This window comes from Cervus elaphus, chromosome 19, assembly GCF_910594005.1.
Source record: "Cervus elaphus chromosome 19, mCerEla1.1, whole genome shotgun sequence".
Classification (NCBI taxonomy): Eukaryota; Metazoa; Chordata; class Mammalia; order Artiodactyla; family Cervidae; genus Cervus; species Cervus elaphus.
The window spans coordinates 42,150,972-42,169,529 of NC_057833.1; the positions used below are offsets into that span (position 1 = coordinate 42,150,972).

General features: G+C 36.8%; 1 protein-coding gene across 1 annotated transcript; it reads right to left on the reverse strand.

The window, feature by feature from the left end:
- Nucleotides 1–18,262, reverse strand: TMEM207 (transmembrane protein 207). Its single transcript, XM_043874680.1, has 5 exons — nucleotides 18,109–18,262; nucleotides 16,238–16,275; nucleotides 8,054–8,098; nucleotides 6,865–7,007; nucleotides 1–275 (listed from the first exon to the last, which is right to left on the reverse strand). The coding sequence occupies exons 1-5, from the start codon at nucleotides 18,181–18,183 to the stop codon at nucleotides 127–129; spliced, it is 450 nt and encodes a 149-aa protein (XP_043730615.1). The 5' UTR covers nucleotides 18,184–18,262; the 3' UTR covers nucleotides 1–126.
- Between the last annotated feature and the right edge of the window lie 296 nt (nucleotides 18,263–18,558).

Consider the following 18,558-nt stretch of genomic DNA (forward strand, 5'->3'; position numbering starts at 1 on the left):
TTCTTTTCTTATATTCATTTATTTGTCCTTTTTAAGACTACATTAACTGATTTCCAGGAATTCTCAATGAGAGAATTGTTCCTAAATTGCATATTTTGAAATTTAAAATATTTCTAATCATTTCAATTAGCGATCTAGATCTAAAATCGGCTTGATTTTAGTTTCTTCATATGGAGGCGGGGGGCCTAAAACTCCAAAACAGGGAACACAAAACGGTTCAGGGGTTTGAGTGTGTAGGTGCATTCCAACAGTTGGAGTCACAGCTGCTTCTGTCCCTGGAAAGAGAAAGGTGGAGACATAATCTTTCTAGTCAGCATGAAATAGAAGCACATGAACTGCCTAATAAAATCTGGCATTTCTTGGATCACTGGAGCAACAGAAAATTATTTGTACCCTTGAGAAAAAATTTACAATCATTTCACTCTCTGCTGTGATATTTTAGTCATTACAGCAAGAAAATTTGCTCTCATGCACCGATTAGGCCATCTTTGACTAAGCCATCAAGAAGCATTTACAATTTAACAGCTGAAACTAGAAGAAATATCCCTTTTGGTAGATCAGAAGACAAGATTCCTGTAAACACTAATGGCATTTTAGCTAATGCTCCCATCATGAGATATGCAATCTCACTAGAAACATTAAAGTATTACATCTGAACTTCATTCTTTCATGTGTATGTTCTGTAAACTGAAACTAATGCAATTAATTAATTTCAACATCTGTCGATGATGCATAGTAAAAATATTAAGTTGTGAAAAGTTTGTAATGAAAGTATATGCATACAATAAGCAAAAGGCATTCTCACATTTTAAATTTTAAAATTAAAGGTCTTGACTTTAGATTATGCACACTACAAACCATCCAATATAAAAGACATGCATTTTCTTCCTTAAACTGATCACCTTGAGAGATTATGCACTTATTCCAATAGGTTTTTGGGAAATCTTTTATTAGTATTGGCTTGAAAGACTGCTTTAGAGTCACACAGGAAATCAATAGTAATACTTTATCGTCATTTATCTATACTGTTTTCCTTTTTTCACAAGGTCTTTACCTTTCTGGGAATAATTTGACTGCTTCTTCCCAAAACAATAACATAACATAAATTAATGACAGCCATAAATTCACCTTTAAAGAAGAAATTACACCCTTAAACTAACCTTTGGCTGTTTTTGTGTATTAAATTGAATTGTATCACAATCATGTCCATTCATTTTCATATTGTCTCTGGCTGCTTTTCCTAATAAATCGCAGACGTGAGTAGTCCCGATAGAGATCATATGCTTGCAAAGCCAAACATATTTCTTGCCTGGACTTTAATACAAAAAGTTTAATGACCCCTTCCTTAAAGGATTAAGATTCTATACCATCAAGGAGATTTCAAAGAACAAGCCACAATTATTAAGATGACTCCAAGAGTAGTTACATAAAAGGCAATAGCTGTATCAGTGGAATCTATATGTAAATTAACCAAAATTATTGCTTTGGAGTGCATTTGATTTATTTAGAATCATGAATTTCCATATATTTGTATTTGCTTTATTTTGTATCTCCCTGGTTCATGGGACAAAGTATAATAATTTAAATATTAATGTAATATGTAAAGAGTGCAACCATATGTAGAATATAAATCTCACCTCCTGGTTCAACACTTTCCTTAAGGAGTTAATTTATTTAATTGAATAACCTAATGCTAACTTATTACACAAGTTTTTACACCTCAGCTTGCTGTTGTGCAATATCTGTAAAAGCAAGGCTAAATGAAATGTAACGTGCTTAAAACAAAGCCTGACACGCATTGAAGTTGACTGTCACTATTATCAGTAGTGATATTAGCATTTTGTTGTTGTTCTTGTTCAGTCGCTTAGTCGTGTCCAACTCTTTGTGGACCCCAAGGACTGTAGCACACCAGGCCTCCCTGTCCATCACTATCTCCAGGAGTTTGCTCAAACTCATTGAGTCAGTGATGCCATCCAGCCATCTAATCCTCTGTCACCCCCTTCTCTTTCTGCCCTCGATCTTGTCCAGCATCAGAGTCTTTTCCAATGAGTTGGCTAAAGTATTGTCATTAGCATTATTATTATATAAGAAGAACTGTACTATGCCAGGAGTATGCATGCATTTTCCTCTATTGACAGTAATATTTCCCAAACTTTCTTATTTTAATGTTTAAATAATGATTTAATCATTATCTTTATTAATTTTAATGGCACAGAGATTACTGAATGAAAAATTTCTTATTAAAAAAAAAACTTTCTTGGAGTTAGAGCCTTGAATATTTAAGAAGTTTAGAATGATGTAGGCTAGTCCAAATGTCTTGACAAAAAGAGTTAACACTGGCAAAGTGGACTTGCCTCAGTATTTCCCTCCTTTGTGGGTACAGTTAGTAAGCACTGCCCATTTTCCAGATGAACTGCTTCCAGCAAATCCAATACAGAGTCAGAGGTAACTTGGCTATCATTGTATCTGGAGTGGTTGACCAGATTTATTCAAAATAATTATTAGCTTGAATTTATATCTACCAGGGTCATTATTAATGTCATGCTCCAGGCAGCAAGATATTGACACTTGCTCTTTATGTTAGAAAATATTTATTGTTATTTCCTTACTATAGATTTGCCCATTGCTCTTAAACTTATGAAAACCATACGGTATTCATATGATAAACAGAATTAAGCTCAGAAAGCTTTTGTAAAATTGAACACATGTCACTTCTCAATTTTTTTTTCAAAGCATGTTTACATACAATATCATGGGACTGGGAGGGAAACAAGCATTTTTATCTTTTATTTGTATCTTTTGACAAATTAGGAAACTGAGAGAGCTCAGTTAAAAATGCCTACAAAAATCCTATGATTTTGACAGTTGTTGATGAAGATAACAGTTTGTTTTTGATTTTTAAAACCAATACACTCACTGCTAATTTTTTATACCCAGAGTTCAGATTCCCCAAGTCATTAAGAGTCACTCTAATGGACTTGGTTTATTTGAAAATGCCTTTCTTATTTTTTCTGCTCTGTATCCTTTTTTATATCATTCTGTTCTCTCACATGTGGGTGACTAAGATTGCCTGAATTTGAGTCACCATTCCTCCTTACCCTCCACTGGCGTATCAGAGGAATTAATTCTTTTATTGGTGCACAAAGAGCTTCATCATAACATGTTACGACATGGAAACATTAAACCTTTTCAGAGGGGAAGGAAAACAAATCTGAGCATCGAGTCAGCATAGAATTGTGAAAAGGCATGATTATTGGTCTAGAAGATTCTCTTGAAGCCTTGGTGTTTGGCTGAGATTCCTAAGGACTCTTCCAGACAGAGGTCTCATCACTGTGATGGGTTGAACTGGTAAGGCCTTCCTTAAACACATTTTACAAGGATTCCCGAGCCAAGTATCTCCTTCCTTTTTTAAATATTTCTAATCAAGATAATTGACAACCAGAGTCATGTAATATTGTCAGGAGTTGCCAGCAAGAAATTTTATATATTTTAATATCAGTAAAGTTCACTCCAATCCAGCCTCTGATAGTCAGTCAAAATTCTCCTCTTTGCTCTTCTCATTTGAGGGCAGATTTCATGAGATCTTGAACCTCTGACCCTCAGGTCAGAAGAGCAGAGCTATTTCAACTAATATATTCAGCAGAGTATGGTAATAACGTGAAATAAATTTTGAAGAAATAAAATGAAAGTTTTAGAGGAACCCAGGGCTTATATATAAAATCATGTCTCATCATTGAAAAGCTTTAAATGACTTATTTCCTACATTCTATATTCAGGAGGGAAGTCCTATCTGCCCTCTTTTGATCAAGGGGTGGCAGGGAGTCCAGGAACCTTATTTCATATTCTAATACATCACCAGTAGTTTGCAAACGAGTTCTCATTTTCCTCTCCTGCTTCTGAACAGTGGCTATGGGGAAGACTCAGAAGTACACACTCATAACTGCAGTGTAGACGGGAAAACCCAGATGGAGTGGACTTAGCTCCAACCTGGGAGCACAAAATTTTGTGGGACTGTGGAGGCAGAAGCTGTGGTTTGGCCCTTACTTCCCTCTCAGCAGTAAAAATATCCTTTAGTATTTCCCTCACTTCTCTTTTGGAGAGTACCTCCTTTTAAGGAAATATTAGATAGGGAGGATATTTGTCTGGAGAAGTGAAAGTATAATAAGAATTCAGTGGGAAAAGGAAATTTGGTGTGGGTCTGGGTGTCAGATTGCCTTATAATATTAGCTCCCTGGAGTTTAATTCCAGAAATTACTAGTTAAGAAGAGGTGACCTGGGGCTTTCATGGTGGCTCAGGGGTAAAGAAGCTGCCTGCAATGCAGAAGATGTGGGTTTGATCCCTAGGTTGGAAGGTCCCCTGGAGAAGGAAATGGCAACCTGCTCCAGTGTTCTTGTCTGGGAAACCCCATGGACAGAGGAGACTGGTGGGCTACAGTCCACGGGGTTGCAAGAGTCAGACATGACTTAGTGATTAAACCAACAACCAGTGACTAGAGATCACAGAGAATACCACTTTCTGAACTATTTGTTTGTGTTTTGTTTTGGAGAGGAAAAATAAGAATGGCAAGAAACATAAGTCTGGGAGCCACATCCACATCAAAGACGATGTGAATGGTGATTCTCTACCTATATAGCCACCCTAAACATCCATAGGACAGGATGGGAGACAGGCAGTGGATGGGAAAATCACCATAGGTGAGGATAGAAATAAACCGAAAGAGGCAACTGAACGTGTTCTCTACAATGGACATCAACAGAAGTGAACCTGGTAATGCTATTTAAGTTGAGAAAGAGTTTAAATGTTCTTGCAAAAAACAAGAGTCAAAGCTACACCCAAGGGATTAAGAAGGAAAAGGTAGAATGAGGAAGGAAATGAGGATTCTGGACAGCAAAACCTACCACTGAGGAATCACCCAATGGAAACATCTGGTGGTTCAAGATATAAGGTTCAAGATATAAGTGTCCACGAATGAGGTGACTAGCCATGTGTGTGTGTGTGTTTGTGTGTGTATGTGTGTGAGTGTACTGTTTCTCAGTTATGTTTGATCCTTTGCCATATGTGCCCTATGTAACTTTTCATTGCTCATTATCCTCAATCTTGGAAAATCTGTAGTATATTAGTTGACCTGCAACAGAGATTTATGGGGTATATTTAAACAGCAGAGTGAGAAAAGTAGATAACATCCTCTAAGGGAAGTAATGGCCACTTTTCTGAGTTGGTATTTTAAGAATTAGAGATAGTATCTGTGAAACCCCTGACCTAGTGCCTAGTACTTTGTAGGTATGAATTAAATTGTGAAGCACTGTCTCAGTCTTGACTCCTTTTCTCACATTCATATCTGTCAGGGAAGTTCAGAAAATTCAAAAGCATGTATGGAAACCATCATCCAGGAAATATAAAAATATTAGATAAGTGGGGATTTAACTGTGGCACATGAACTACCTGAAAAGTTATAACAGTATAACTTGGTAGCTTATTTACCAAAAATTAAAACCAGATTTTTTTGTTTGTTTGTTTTAACACTTCAAGGTCATCTAGTGAAAGACTCTTCCTCAGAGTGAGAGAACGGCTAAGAAAGAAGACCAGTGTGGATTCTCCTCTGTAGTAGCTCAAGTCAAGTTGGAAGAAGCATAGTTGTGTTTATTTATTGAGCACCTCTTGTTAGATAAAGAAAAATAGACCAATGTGACCATGTTGATCCCTTTAACCAACATACTTTGCTTGAGGGTCAGTGATCCTATTTTCTATACGCTCAGTGGAAAGTGCTGCTGATTTTAGGAGAAAAGGCTATTTTCATTGGAGACTTTAATTATCCTTTCCCAAATTATCATTTTTCAAATTAACAGTGTGTTTCCCTATTAAATAATAACTTTGGAAAAAGTCAACAGTGAATCCAATCACTAAATCTTAATACTGAATTTTGAGATTAAAACGATTTAGTTTATTTTTATCCCACTTCCTATGTAGCTGTGAGTTTTTCCAGGACATCTCCCACTTTGTCTATTGAAAATCTTATGCTGACCCAAGTTTTTGAAGGGCAGCTGTTAGTTTCTACCAAGCACTCTTGAGGCAACTGTAATATACAATGTAGTGCCTTAGAAGGAAAATCTCATAACAGACAATCTCTGGACGAGGACAATGCTTAACACGAAGACATAAACTGTCAATTGTCACCTCTCAGAAATCACAAAACTGTCATTTTTCTACTTAAAGCTGAGGCTGGCAGTTACAAATAACTCAAGACCACAATTTTCTCCATTTCTTACCTCTTAGTGCACACTAAAAAATAATAGAGAGGACAGGGTTTGGGAGTGGGTGTGGGGAGCAGGGAGGATCAGGAGACTGCCAATGTGTCTGGAGAGAAAGGACATGAGTACTGACACTCGCTCACACAATTCCAAGTATCTCAGGCTCTGCACTGGAAGCAGACAATCTGAAAAGCATTATTCAATATTATTGCAGGTAAGTGAGGCATGGTGAGCTTCTTAAATGAACACAGGGTAGGAAAGATGGACATCAAAAGCCCAGAGATACTCTTCTGTACCTTAAACCCTGCTTTCACCTGGAGTGGCCAGCCCTGTGTACATTTTCTCTTCTGCTTGTTGACGGAATGTTTAGGTTTAGGTTCTATTCCCATACTCAACTCTGAGTCACTTCCCCAGGACACATTTTTTTTTTCTTAATTTGGAGTCTTCTTCTGAAGTTTCCTCCTTTAGACTCTCTCCCCAGTGCATGCCTTGAGTCCTCAGTAAACTATATCTTGTTCTTTGTTTGCAAATTTGTTTTTCATAGATTAACTTTCCAACTCACACAAAACTATAAGGTTTCCAAAGAGGACATCTAGAAGTGTGTAAATAGCTTACCATAAACGGAATCCAAGTCTCCAACAGCAAAAACAGCCATGGTGCGTCTTCGGGGACCATTTTGGAGTCTCCTCAGGCAGCACTGGAGGCAGAAGATCACTGTTCCACAGAGAAGAGCCACCAGGAAAATCAGCAGCAAGAACCTGAAGCCAGAGAAATCAGGGGAGGAGTGAGATGGAACATGCCTCAAAGTTAAGAGCTCCTGCTACTTCCTGGAAAGGTGAAAAAACACAGCAAGCCCGGCTGTAAGGACTCTGAGCGGCCGAATTCCTTAAACAAACCCTCATCATCTCTCACACATTTTCACTGACTCTGGAATCTTCTCTGAGCTCAGAGTGAGGCAGTCTTACCAGGCAATCTTAATTGTTTCCTCTTTAGAAATTGGAGATTTGTTCAAAGAAGTAGCATCTTAATTACTTACATTCATCCATTACTGCTTCCATTCAGTTATCCAGTCATTCACTCAACTAGTGTGTGTGTAAGTATGTGTGTGTGTGTGTGTGTGTGTGTGTGCACTCGCTCAGTCATGTCTGACTCTTCGTGACCCTGCGGACTATAACCCAACATACTCTTCTGTTCATTGAATTTCCCAGGCAAGAATACTAGAGTGGGTTGTCATTTCCTACTCCCGGAGATCTTCTTAACCCAGGGATCAAACCCACATTTCTTGTGTCTCCTGCATTGGCAGGCAGATTCTTTACCACCTTCTTCTAGAATGTAAGTGATCAAATAGATTTTTAGATGTTGGAGGTGGGGATTCAAAGGTTGACAAGACAGGGCTTCTGTCTTTGAGGAACTAACCACTAACTGCAATGTTCAATTTGAAAAATACAGAAGCCAAGATTTAGAAATTTATAACAACTCTTTTTTTGTCTTATCCTGAATGTTTAAGGCAAGAACTAAAATCAGTGGATGGATCATTTTGAAAGATTTCAGGAGAAAGATTTCACCTTTAAAAATATCCAACTTGGGAATAAACTATCATTCTTAAAAATAGTCAGTCGTCACAGGAAGTGTTTAAGTAAACACTGGCCAATGACCTGAAACTGATGTTTCTATATATATTAATCCACATGATTCCTAAAGTTTTCTTAAGCTGTATGATTTCATATGCTATCTCAATTACTTAGGAAAAGGAGTATGTATATACCACCAAAGATTTTATAGCACAAATTGAGGATGTCCTTACCAGATATACCAGCCATTTGTGTAATGATCTTTATAGTTTATGCACCTGGTGATAAAGGAAGAGCAGTTAGTGCTGGATCTCTAGATTGACAAAGCTTATTCTTCTGGACCACAGTATTTGTCCTGACCACACCCGTTTCCCCCACAATCACATGCTCACTGTACCCCCCAGCATAATTAAACAAATATTTACTGTATGTATGTCCACTTCATTTAAGGCACTGAGAATACAGCTAATTGTGAATCTGTCAGACACATAGACAGATAGTTTCACTGTAATAAGGTTGATTCTAGAGTTATGAATACTGTTGTGCATTGAGAAGGTGGTAGTAACTACTTTTCAGGACTAACGTGTCATAGGTATTAAGTATTAGGTAGATAACTGTTCCAGTGTTCTGTTTATTCAGAGACTTATAATTCTTCAGAATGCAAATTCTCCAGGGAAAGTTCATAATCTCTATTAACCATTTATATCTTGGTAAGGAATAGCAGGCCTATAACCTGCTTGAAACTGAAAGTGAAAGTCGCTCAGTCATATACGACTCTTTGCGATCCCATGGACTATACAGTCCATGGAACCTCTCCAGGCCAGAATACTGGAGTGGGTAGCCTTTCCATTCTTCAGGGGATCTTCCCAACCCAGGGATTGAACCCAGGTCTACCACATTGCTGTCAGATTCTTTACCAGCTGAGCCACAAGGAAAGCCCAAGAATACTGGAGTGGGTAGCCTATCTCTTCTCCAGTGGATCTTCCGGACCTAGGAATAGAACCGGTGACTCCTGCATTGCAGGTGGATTCTTTACCAACTGAGCTATGAGGGAAGCCCACCAACTTGATAGGATAAAGAATTTATAATAAAAGGAAAATGAGTGTGTGTGGTCACACATACCATTTACCAAGGAGTTAGAAGTTGATTTTCAGGATGGTCAAACTATTTGTGTATTTAGGAACAACTCAATCATTCTCGGATTAACATTAAAAAGGTAATACAAAGCCAAAGTCCACAGTGCAATTTTCAGGAGGTTTAACTCCCTAGGGATAGCCATTTAAATGCTGTTCATTTTAGAGCCCCTTTCTATGTCAGACACGTGTACTGAATGTATGTTTACTGATGGACCTTTTTCACACCCTGGTGTAGATGCTGCTATTAAAGTAGTCTGAGATTAAACAGTGGAAAATTGTTCATCACAGCCTGATAACTTCTGAGATGAGCTATACTTAATCATCTTTTTAAAAATAACACTCAATACTTTTCAACTTGAAAGCATTCATAAATGTCAGCTAATTTATTGCTCTCAGCATCTCCAAGGAGGCAGTGTGTCATGTTTATCATTATACTATTCAGAAATGACTTTTAACACATGTGAAGTGTCAACTTAAAATTTTTATTGCAAATGTTTAAGACAAAAGTCAAACTTAGACAAGAATTTTTTTTTGGGGGGGGGGCACCTAGAGGGTTTAGCCAAGTACATAAGTTCAAATGGCAGAGAAAAAAAATGGGAACTGATGTATGAGTTTAAAAAGCATCCTAAGATAAGAGATCAATCAAGGATTTTACCAGTAATTAATGGCACATCCTTGTAAAGAAATATTATCCATTCATCAAAGAGAATATAGCTTATATTTACAATGAAAGCTTTGTTAAATAAAATAATGCAAAGATCTCAGTTCTACTTTGTATATTTTCTTTTGCACAAATACACTGATTTCACTAAATAGGTATTATACATTTAGTATGTATAGATATGGGGCTTCCCTGATGGTTCATATGATAAAGAATCTGCCTTCAGTGCAGGAGACTCCAGGTTGAATCCTTGGGTAGGAAAGATACCTGGAAAAGGGAATGGCTACCCACTCCAGTATTCTTGCATGGATAATCCGATCAACAGAGGAGTCTGGCGAGCTACAGTCCACGGGGTCACATATACATCAAGTTACTAATAATGCTTGCTTCTTTTGAAGCACTTTGGTATTGTGAGGCACTTAATATTTCCAACATTTCTATATTCTTTGAATTTTTGTAATGTACATGCATCACTTTTGTAGCCATAAACTTTATATATAGTATATTTTATATATATATATAAATATATATATATAATTAAATGTAGTATCCCACTTTCAAAATGAATGTGGGAAAATTTTCTTGGTGTCCTGATCCAATAAAAGAGCACAAGATTCTTGGTTTTCAATCTTGAAATGTAAGCTTATAACCAGAAAGAATGGATTGTTTAATCTTCCTCTATGTATAAATCTCTGCTTCTCTTCTTACATTTAAAAATAGATCATATATATATTGAAATGCCAATTCTAAATATTAACTACCTCATTTCATTTCTTAGTTCTAATATTTGAGCCAATTAATATTTTTTCAAGTGCTATCAATTATCCAAACTTACTTACTTTACCTCCTCTTTCTGACCCTGTGCACACATTGTTGAAGTTACTAATAGCAATAAAATGGTCAGAAAGCAGTTAGCTGGAGAAATGCAAAGTGAGCATATAATTTCACAATTGCGAGCTCCTTTGGGATCATTTATTTCACTCAGGATTTTTCCATTGTGCTTTGTGATTTTTCACTATGGGAAAATAAGTGGGAAGGTCACCAGCTGACAAAAGAACTTAAATTAGAATACAGGTCTTTTTACTCCCTCCCTACCATCGTTTCCATGTCTTTCTCGAGTTTAATTTTTAAATAGAAATCTTTGAGTTCTTAAAAAATAAAACCATCTGAACAGTAGCAATATTTTAAATACTCAAATTTAGGTGCAAGATCTTCAGTGTAGGAAAAGTTACATTTTCTTAAACAAAGTTGTTACTCAGAGATTTATTTCAGTTCAGTTCAGTCACTCAGTCATGTCCGACTCTTTGTGACCACGTGAACCGCAGCGTGCCTGGCCTCCCTGTCCATCACCAACTCCCGGAGGCCACCCAAACCCATGTCCATTGAGTCAGTGATGCCATCCCACCATCTTATCCTCTGCTGTCCCCTTCTCCTCCTGCCCTCAATCTTTCCCAGCATCAGGGTCTTCTCAAATGAGTCAGCTCTTTGCATCAGGTGGCCAAAGTATTGGGGTTTCAGCTTCAACATCAGTCCTTCCAATGAACACCCAGGACTGATCTCTTTTAGGAGGGACTGGTTGGATCTCCTTGCAAGGAGATTCATTTATGCTTAGTCAAATTCAGATGAGAATATCAAAAAGAAAAAAAAATCCAGAAGTTAGAGCAGATTATAATGTTTAAGGAAGACATTTTCAATAACCAGAACCTTCTAGAAGTAGGTGTCACCACATACAAAAGTAAACTCAAATAGATTAAAGACCCAAATGTGAAACTGGACACTATAAAACTCCTAAGGAGAAACATAGGCAGAATCCTCTCTGACATAAATCACAGCAATATCTTTTTTGATCTGCCTCCAGAATAATAGAAATAAAAACAATAATAAACAAATGAGAACTGCTTAAACTCAAAAGGTTTGCACAGCAAAGGAACAATAAACAAAACAAAAAAAGACAACCCACACATTGGGAGAAAATATTTGAGAATGATGTGACATAAAATGGATGAATCTCCAAAATATACAAACAGTTCATGATGCTTAACAATATCAAAACAGCCCAATCAACAAATGCAGGAAGACCTAAACAGACATTTCTCCAAAGAAGACATACAGGTGGCCAAGAGGCACATGGAAAGATGTTCAACATTCATATTATTAGAGAAATGCAAATCAAAACTACAATATCATCTCATACCAACCAGGATGGTCATCATCAAAAAGTCCACAAACAATAAATGCTAGAGAGGGTGTAGAGAGAAGGGAACCCTTCTACACTGTTTGTGGAAATGTAAATTGGTATAACCATTATGGAGAACAGTATGGAGTTTCCTTAAAAAGCTAAAAATAGAGCTACCATATGACACTGCAATCCCACTCCTGGGCATATATCCAGAGAAAAACACGATTCAAAAGGATATGTGTATCCCAATGCTCATTGAAGCACTATTTACAATAACCAAGACATAGAATCATCCTAAGTATCCATCAAGAGACAAATGGCTTTAGAAGATGTGATTTATATATATAATGGAATATTATTCAGCCATAAAAAAGAATGAAACGATGCCATTTGCAGCAACATGGATGGACTTAGAAACTGTCATACAGAGTGAAGTAAGTCAGGCAGCGAAGGAGAAATATTGGATGACATCCTTTAAACACAGAATCTGAAAAGAAATGATATAAATGAACTTACTTACAAAAGAGAGAGACACAAAGATTTAGAGAATGAACTTATGGTTGCCAGAGGGAAAGATGGGGGAAAGGGGTAGTTATAGAGTTTGGGATAGGCATATTAACTTTGCTATATTTAAAATGCATAACCAACAAAGACCTACTATATAGCACATGGAACTCTGCTCAATGCTATGTGTCAGCCTGGATGGAAAGGAAGCTTGGGGGAGAATGGATACATGTATGTGTATGGCTGAGTCCCTTTTCTATTCACCTGAAGCTATCACAATATTGTTAGTCCGCTCTACCCCCAATACAAAATAAAAAGTTTAAAAAAGAAGTAGGGGTCAAAGGAGATAATTTCTGTCCCTTTCAGAACAACTAGTATCCTACTGTGATGTGTGGAGAGGATTCCTGCTCTGTAAGGACAAAAATTATCTCCTTTGACACCTACTTCTTTTTTAAAATACTTATTTGGGGAGATAGCCAATCTTAATTTTCTTATCAGTGCTGAGAATCTGTGGACCTAAGATTAATTACAAATTCATTAATTTGATAAATAGAAGAAAAGTTCAGAGTTGCTCCATTGGCTCCTCTACTAGAATTATCCCTAATTTCCTATGCTAGGCATTTTTCTAAACCAACAGTTATATAAGTTCATGTGAATTAATTCACTTTCAAACTTAAAATTCTATAAAGTAGCATCACACTATTGCGATTCTCACTTACAATTGAGACAATTCAGTCATAAAGAGGTTAAGTAACTTCTCCATGATAACCCAGTTAGAAGGGCCAGAGGCAGGCTTTAAATCTAAATGGTCTGGCTCTGGAGCCCATGTCTCTCTTACTATGATGCAGCACTGCAACTGGGAATAGTAAAAGTCAGTTCTAGCCTCATATTGCTGTGTGGTGTACTGCCTGAGTGCATTCAATATCCCATGTTACAAAATGTTTCAAGAAAATATTAAAAATAGGAAAAAAAAAGTGAGACCTCAGATAGTATCAGACAAAAGAATAAGACACGAGTGAGATCAGTTTGTAAACTGAATGTAGTAAATCCCATACATAAAATTAGAACTCAGCTTCAGATCTGGTTTAAACTTTCTAGCAGTTAATAGGATAAGAGAGAGAATTGGTAATGTAGTATTCTCTAAAATTAATAAAACAGGCAACATTATTCACCACATGCACAACTATTTCTGATATAGTCATTCCCTTCTCCAGGGGATCCTCTCAACCCAGGGATCAAAGCTGGGTCTCCTGCATTGCAGGCAGATTCTTTACCATCTGAGCCACCAGGGAAGCCCCAGAGAAATGAAAAACAAATTCAAACTATGGGGCTTCATAAATAGGCTGTGTTTAGCAACAAGAACAATGTTTCTCATAGTACTCTTAGAATGTAAACGCAATAGCAAATTTCATGGGTCCTTTTTGTAAAGATCATCCTTAACAAAAAGCTAGAATCCAATTTAGCTACAATAATCTGGGGGAGTGACGGGTGCCTAATCATATCACCCAGAGACTAGTGACCTGACCTAATTAATTTCGGGTGGGTAAATTGTACAGTCACCGAAAGGACGGATGGATTGTGCATCCCTCAGATGTGCCGCCAGGTGTGTAATTTTATCTACATATTGGATACATAGTGTGGTTTGTGGTGAAAATCCCAGGCTCAGGAGTCATTTGTGAGCCCAAATCAAAGTTCTGCCTTTTACTTGCTTACTCTTGAGCAAAATACTTAACTTCCCCAAGCTGGGTAATATGGCAGACTATCATCAGCAATGTATTCATGCAATTAATTTACAGAATCCTGTGAGCATATGATTTTAGTTATGTTTCATAAAATACCCATTTTTGCAAGCACATGCACATCAATATACTTGGTTATTTCTGGGAAAAGGGAAGATTAAAGGTATAATTATGCAGAGGGCCTCTGTCATGTTTTATTCCATACATTAAATTACTTACAATATCTAATTTATATACAAAAGCTTAGCAATGTGCTGTTTCTACTAAAATGCTATTATAAAAATAAATTGAGCAAGTTTGATCAGAAAAAATCAGTCTTGTGTTTGGAAAACAATTTAAATAGAACTAATACTAGATTCCCACAAACATCTTCTTGTGGTGATAAAAGATTTGAGATACTGTGTCTATTTTCAATACATTCAATATGTTTACTTACCTTCTACCAGCTCCCTAAAAAATCAACCACTTTCTTACCTTCTCTGTCTTTATTTTCTGCTAATTTTATAATTATAAAATTATAATTATATCTGCTAATTATATCTGCAAATTATATCTGAAGGGGTGTTTTTGTTTGTTTTCCTTCAAAAGTAGTGATATTAAATAATGGGTGTGTGCTCAGTAGTATCCAACTCTTTGCGACCCCATGGATTGTAGTCCACCAAGCTCCTCTGTTCATAGAATTTTCCAGACAAGAATACTGGAGGGGGTTGCCATGCCATCCTCCCAGGAATCTTCCCTACTCAGAGACTGAATCTACATCTCCTGCATTGACAGGCAGATTCTTTACCACTGTGCCTCTGGGGAGCCACTAAATAATGACAAATATATTAATAACAGACATCCAAATACAAAATGATGTAGCCAAAAGTTTTGTACTTAAGTACCAGTTTAAGTCTTGTAGTTAATTTGTTACTATCTCTCTTTGGGTCTCAGTTCTTCACCTGAAAAAAAAGGCTTAGTAGCCTCAGTGACTCTAAAGTTAGCATTTAAAGTTCTCCAGTACCATATTCTCCTGTCATGTTGATGAGGGAGTTAGATTCAACACTTATGATTTTTCCAATTAAGAATTTCTTTATTCTAATGGGAATTCCTGACTTCTCAGTGGTTAGGACTCCATATGTCCACTGCTGGGGGCCTATGTTCAATCCCTGGTCAGGGAACTAAGATCCTGCAAGCTGTGCAACATGATCAAAAAACAAACAAACAACCATTATTCTAGTACTCTGGGTCAAAAGCAGAAGATGAAACGGCAAGATGAAACAGCCATGAGGTCCAAAATTAAACAAACCAATAGTTAAAAGTCCATTATGTCACCAACCCCAGAAGACAGAGGAAAAAGCAAGTCCAATATCAGTGCAAAGAAACAGCAGTGGAGAAACATGCAGTAACTGAAAAGAGAGGCATGTACTTAACAAGCAGATTATCAATAATGGGATGATCCACCAAAAACAGGTGAAGGATTCCAGGGCCAAGGAAAGCATCCCACCCAGCCTGGCCTCTTAATCTGGAGACAGGGCCTGAAGACCCCAGCCTGGAGGGTAACAATGATAATTAAAACAGCTAGTTGGCAGTGAGGACTGCTCCCAGAAGAAGACAGCACTTGGCAGAAGTGCTTTCTGACACTCGCACCAGTCTCAGTATATTACAGTTATTAATCAATAGCAGCTTTATTAATGACAGCCTCTCCTCATTTCCAGAATAGAATTCTGAGAAGCATTAAGCCTATAGCACAAAAAAATGAGAAAATTGAGTCAATTATTTACATAACTTATATCAAAACACTTTGAAATATAATATAGGTTAGATCATTGTTTGCTTATATTTGAAACCAAATTAGCCAGAAAACTGTCTCCCATCATCTCTGTGTCTTAACACATGTGGATGCAGTCATAAAGGAAGACATGAACTTAAAGGACATCTGAAACCTCCAAGATGGAGAACGCAGTGAGCAAAAATATCTTGAAATCAACTAGGCCCCTTATTTTTATTTAACAAAGCTGACCACAATGAAAGTGCATCCTTTCTGCTTTTAGAAAAACTAAGCCATTTGCATTTAAAAGTAATGTACTTTTTTTCTCTAGTAATTGTAATGATCATTTGAAACTCATTTTGTGCTTCTCAAATGACTTGAGACATTTTTAGTCTTCAGATTTTGAAAAGGCTGAATAAAACCGTGGAGCTTCTAGTTATTTACTTACATTTCATTTTCTTCACATGGTGTGTCCGATAGCACCAACTGAAACACATGTTTAGAACAATAAAATCCAAACATTTCATCAGTCTAATCCTTTAATACAAACACTGCCTAGAGACAATGGGGGTTTATATCATTTCTTTTTTTTTTTTTTTAATTAAAATCTCCATAGCAGAATCTATTGGTGCACAGAATTTTAATTGAAAAAAATCTCTGGGTAGATACTTCAGCTCAGCAATGACAGGAGATATATATTGTGAGCCAGATTCTTATCCAACCCACCACCAGAGGTGGGTGTGAAAACACTTTGCTTTCTCTAAGGAGCTTTTGTGCACCTTGTACTTTTGCTTTGTTTTCACATTTTAGCTAAAGGAAGGAGCATCATTACTTGTAAATATTATTTTCACATGAAGGAATCAAGTTCCCCACGTGAAAACATGTGAACTCCATCCCATTAACATTAGTGGATGTTAAATATGTGCAGGAAGGAGTGATTTTTAACTGCTCTAAGGCTAAGGTCTACCTAAGCTCCATTGACATTCTTGTTGAGATTTACATTTCTCTGTTTATCAAAGAAGAAGGAAAAGCTAATAACCTTGATTGCTTTGCTTTGAAAGACTCAAACCATAAGTATTCTAACACAATTATCTTAGTCCTCTGTGTTGAGTCTTCTAGGTTACAACAACTCACATCACAGAGGAAAGAAAGTACTACTATCTAAAGGATTTGTTTGTATATTTGTTATTCTACTGAACTGAGACCCTTTTCAGGTACAAGGAGAAAAATCATTAAATGTCACTCATAGGCAGCCCCCAAAAGTATGTTAATGAAGTCAATGAAGCTTTTATTTTCCTGGACCCTAATATGCAAATATCAATACAAGTAAGGAGTTAGAAAATTTAAAATCATAGATAAGAATTTCATGTGAGATGTCTTTTTTTTTTTCCCTTAAATCCCAATCTCATCTTCTTTAGCACATCATATTTACTCCACCAAGCTTACCTGGGCAAAGAGATTTGTGGAGTTGCAGATGGAGCCATGAATTGGCCATCAGAGAGCGTGGTAATGAACAATTTATAAGCACAGAAAACGAGTTGTACTCTCTTTTGCTAGAATGCTGCAAATAGACTTGCATACTAACTGAGAGGAAAATAAACATTCCTATTTTGTCCATAAAGAAAATTTATTTATGAGTAGATGAAATGATTTAGGATCTAACTTAACAGATAAATGAGGACAGCATTTCATTCTTAAGTCAATTCCTAGTCTTGTGAGTTGTATCCCAGCAAGAAGTACACAGTGTGACATTATTGCCCCTCACTTCCAATGTTAGGCTTTGGACTCATCATGAAATAGGGAGTGAAGTCTTAATATATTTCAGACCTAAATCTTTCAGATACATTGCATTCAAGTAACACTAATACAGAAATGCAGATTCTAGAATGATAGAGCAAAGGAATCAAAATAAACTCTAAGATGGTTCTATCTGCATTTTTCGGCACTGAAAAGTCATCGAGCCTCAAGTATGGCTTCAGGCAACAGTAAACGTGTCTTAATCCTACCAGAGCATTTTATGTCAATAGCATTGCTGATTTTTAAAAATGTTATGGCATAGCAAAGCTAAATAAAGATTAAATTGCATCATATTATTTCAGTAGCAATCAAATTAAATAAAGAAGACATAGGAATAATGCCATGACCAGCTTTCTTTATCTTTAACCAGTAAATATAATTAGTCATATGATTCTGATAAGGCTTTCTTAAAGGAAATTTCTAAACATCAGAGGGGTTGTTACCCAAATCACAAATCTATTACAAATCAGATCCTTAGACTAGTAGCTTCAACAATTATTCCCCCAAAAAAGAGTTCGTTACCTGGAATAGTGGCAGACACAAGATTCCTGCTTTTGAGATCACTGAAGTGTCACTTAAAAGTCTGGATCTCAACATACTTAAAGGACAAGCAGCTCAAGATAGCGGTTTGCCATCTGTGTTTATCTCCGTCTTACTCAGAACTTGTTAACTTCTCTACAAGTTATGCTTCCTGCCAGAGGAGTCACTAATGCTGGCTCCTTGTGACTGGTTAAGTACATGCCAGGGGCAGGAATTTGAGGTGCAAGTTCACAGGTACTGAGAGTTCAAGGAATTTCAGTTTAAGGTCAGAATCTTGATAATGTTTGTCAAGCCCTTAAAAGCCAGGGTTATCCATGCTGACCTGTAAAACTAGCTGGCTGCAAAAATAAAACATTCAAGCGCGTGTTTTATTCCAGGGTACTTCTGGGTTTTTTGTTTGCTTGTTTTGCAGAACTTTTATTTGGAAAATTT

Excerpts from the sequence above, each read along its gene's own strand:
- TMEM207 (XM_043874680.1), bottom strand. The coding sequence starts at position 18,183 with ATGTTGAGATCCAGACTTTTAAGTGACACTTCAGTGATCTCAAAAGCA. Across the intron at positions 7,008-8,053 it reads ACAAATGGCTGGTATATCTG|GTTCTTGCTGCTGATTTTCC; the intron begins GTAAGGACATCC and ends CTCTGGCTTCAG. Across the intron at positions 276-6,864 it reads AGACTTGGATTCCGTTTATG|GGACAGAAGCAGCTGTGACT; the intron begins GTAAGCTATTTA and ends TTCTCTTTCCAG.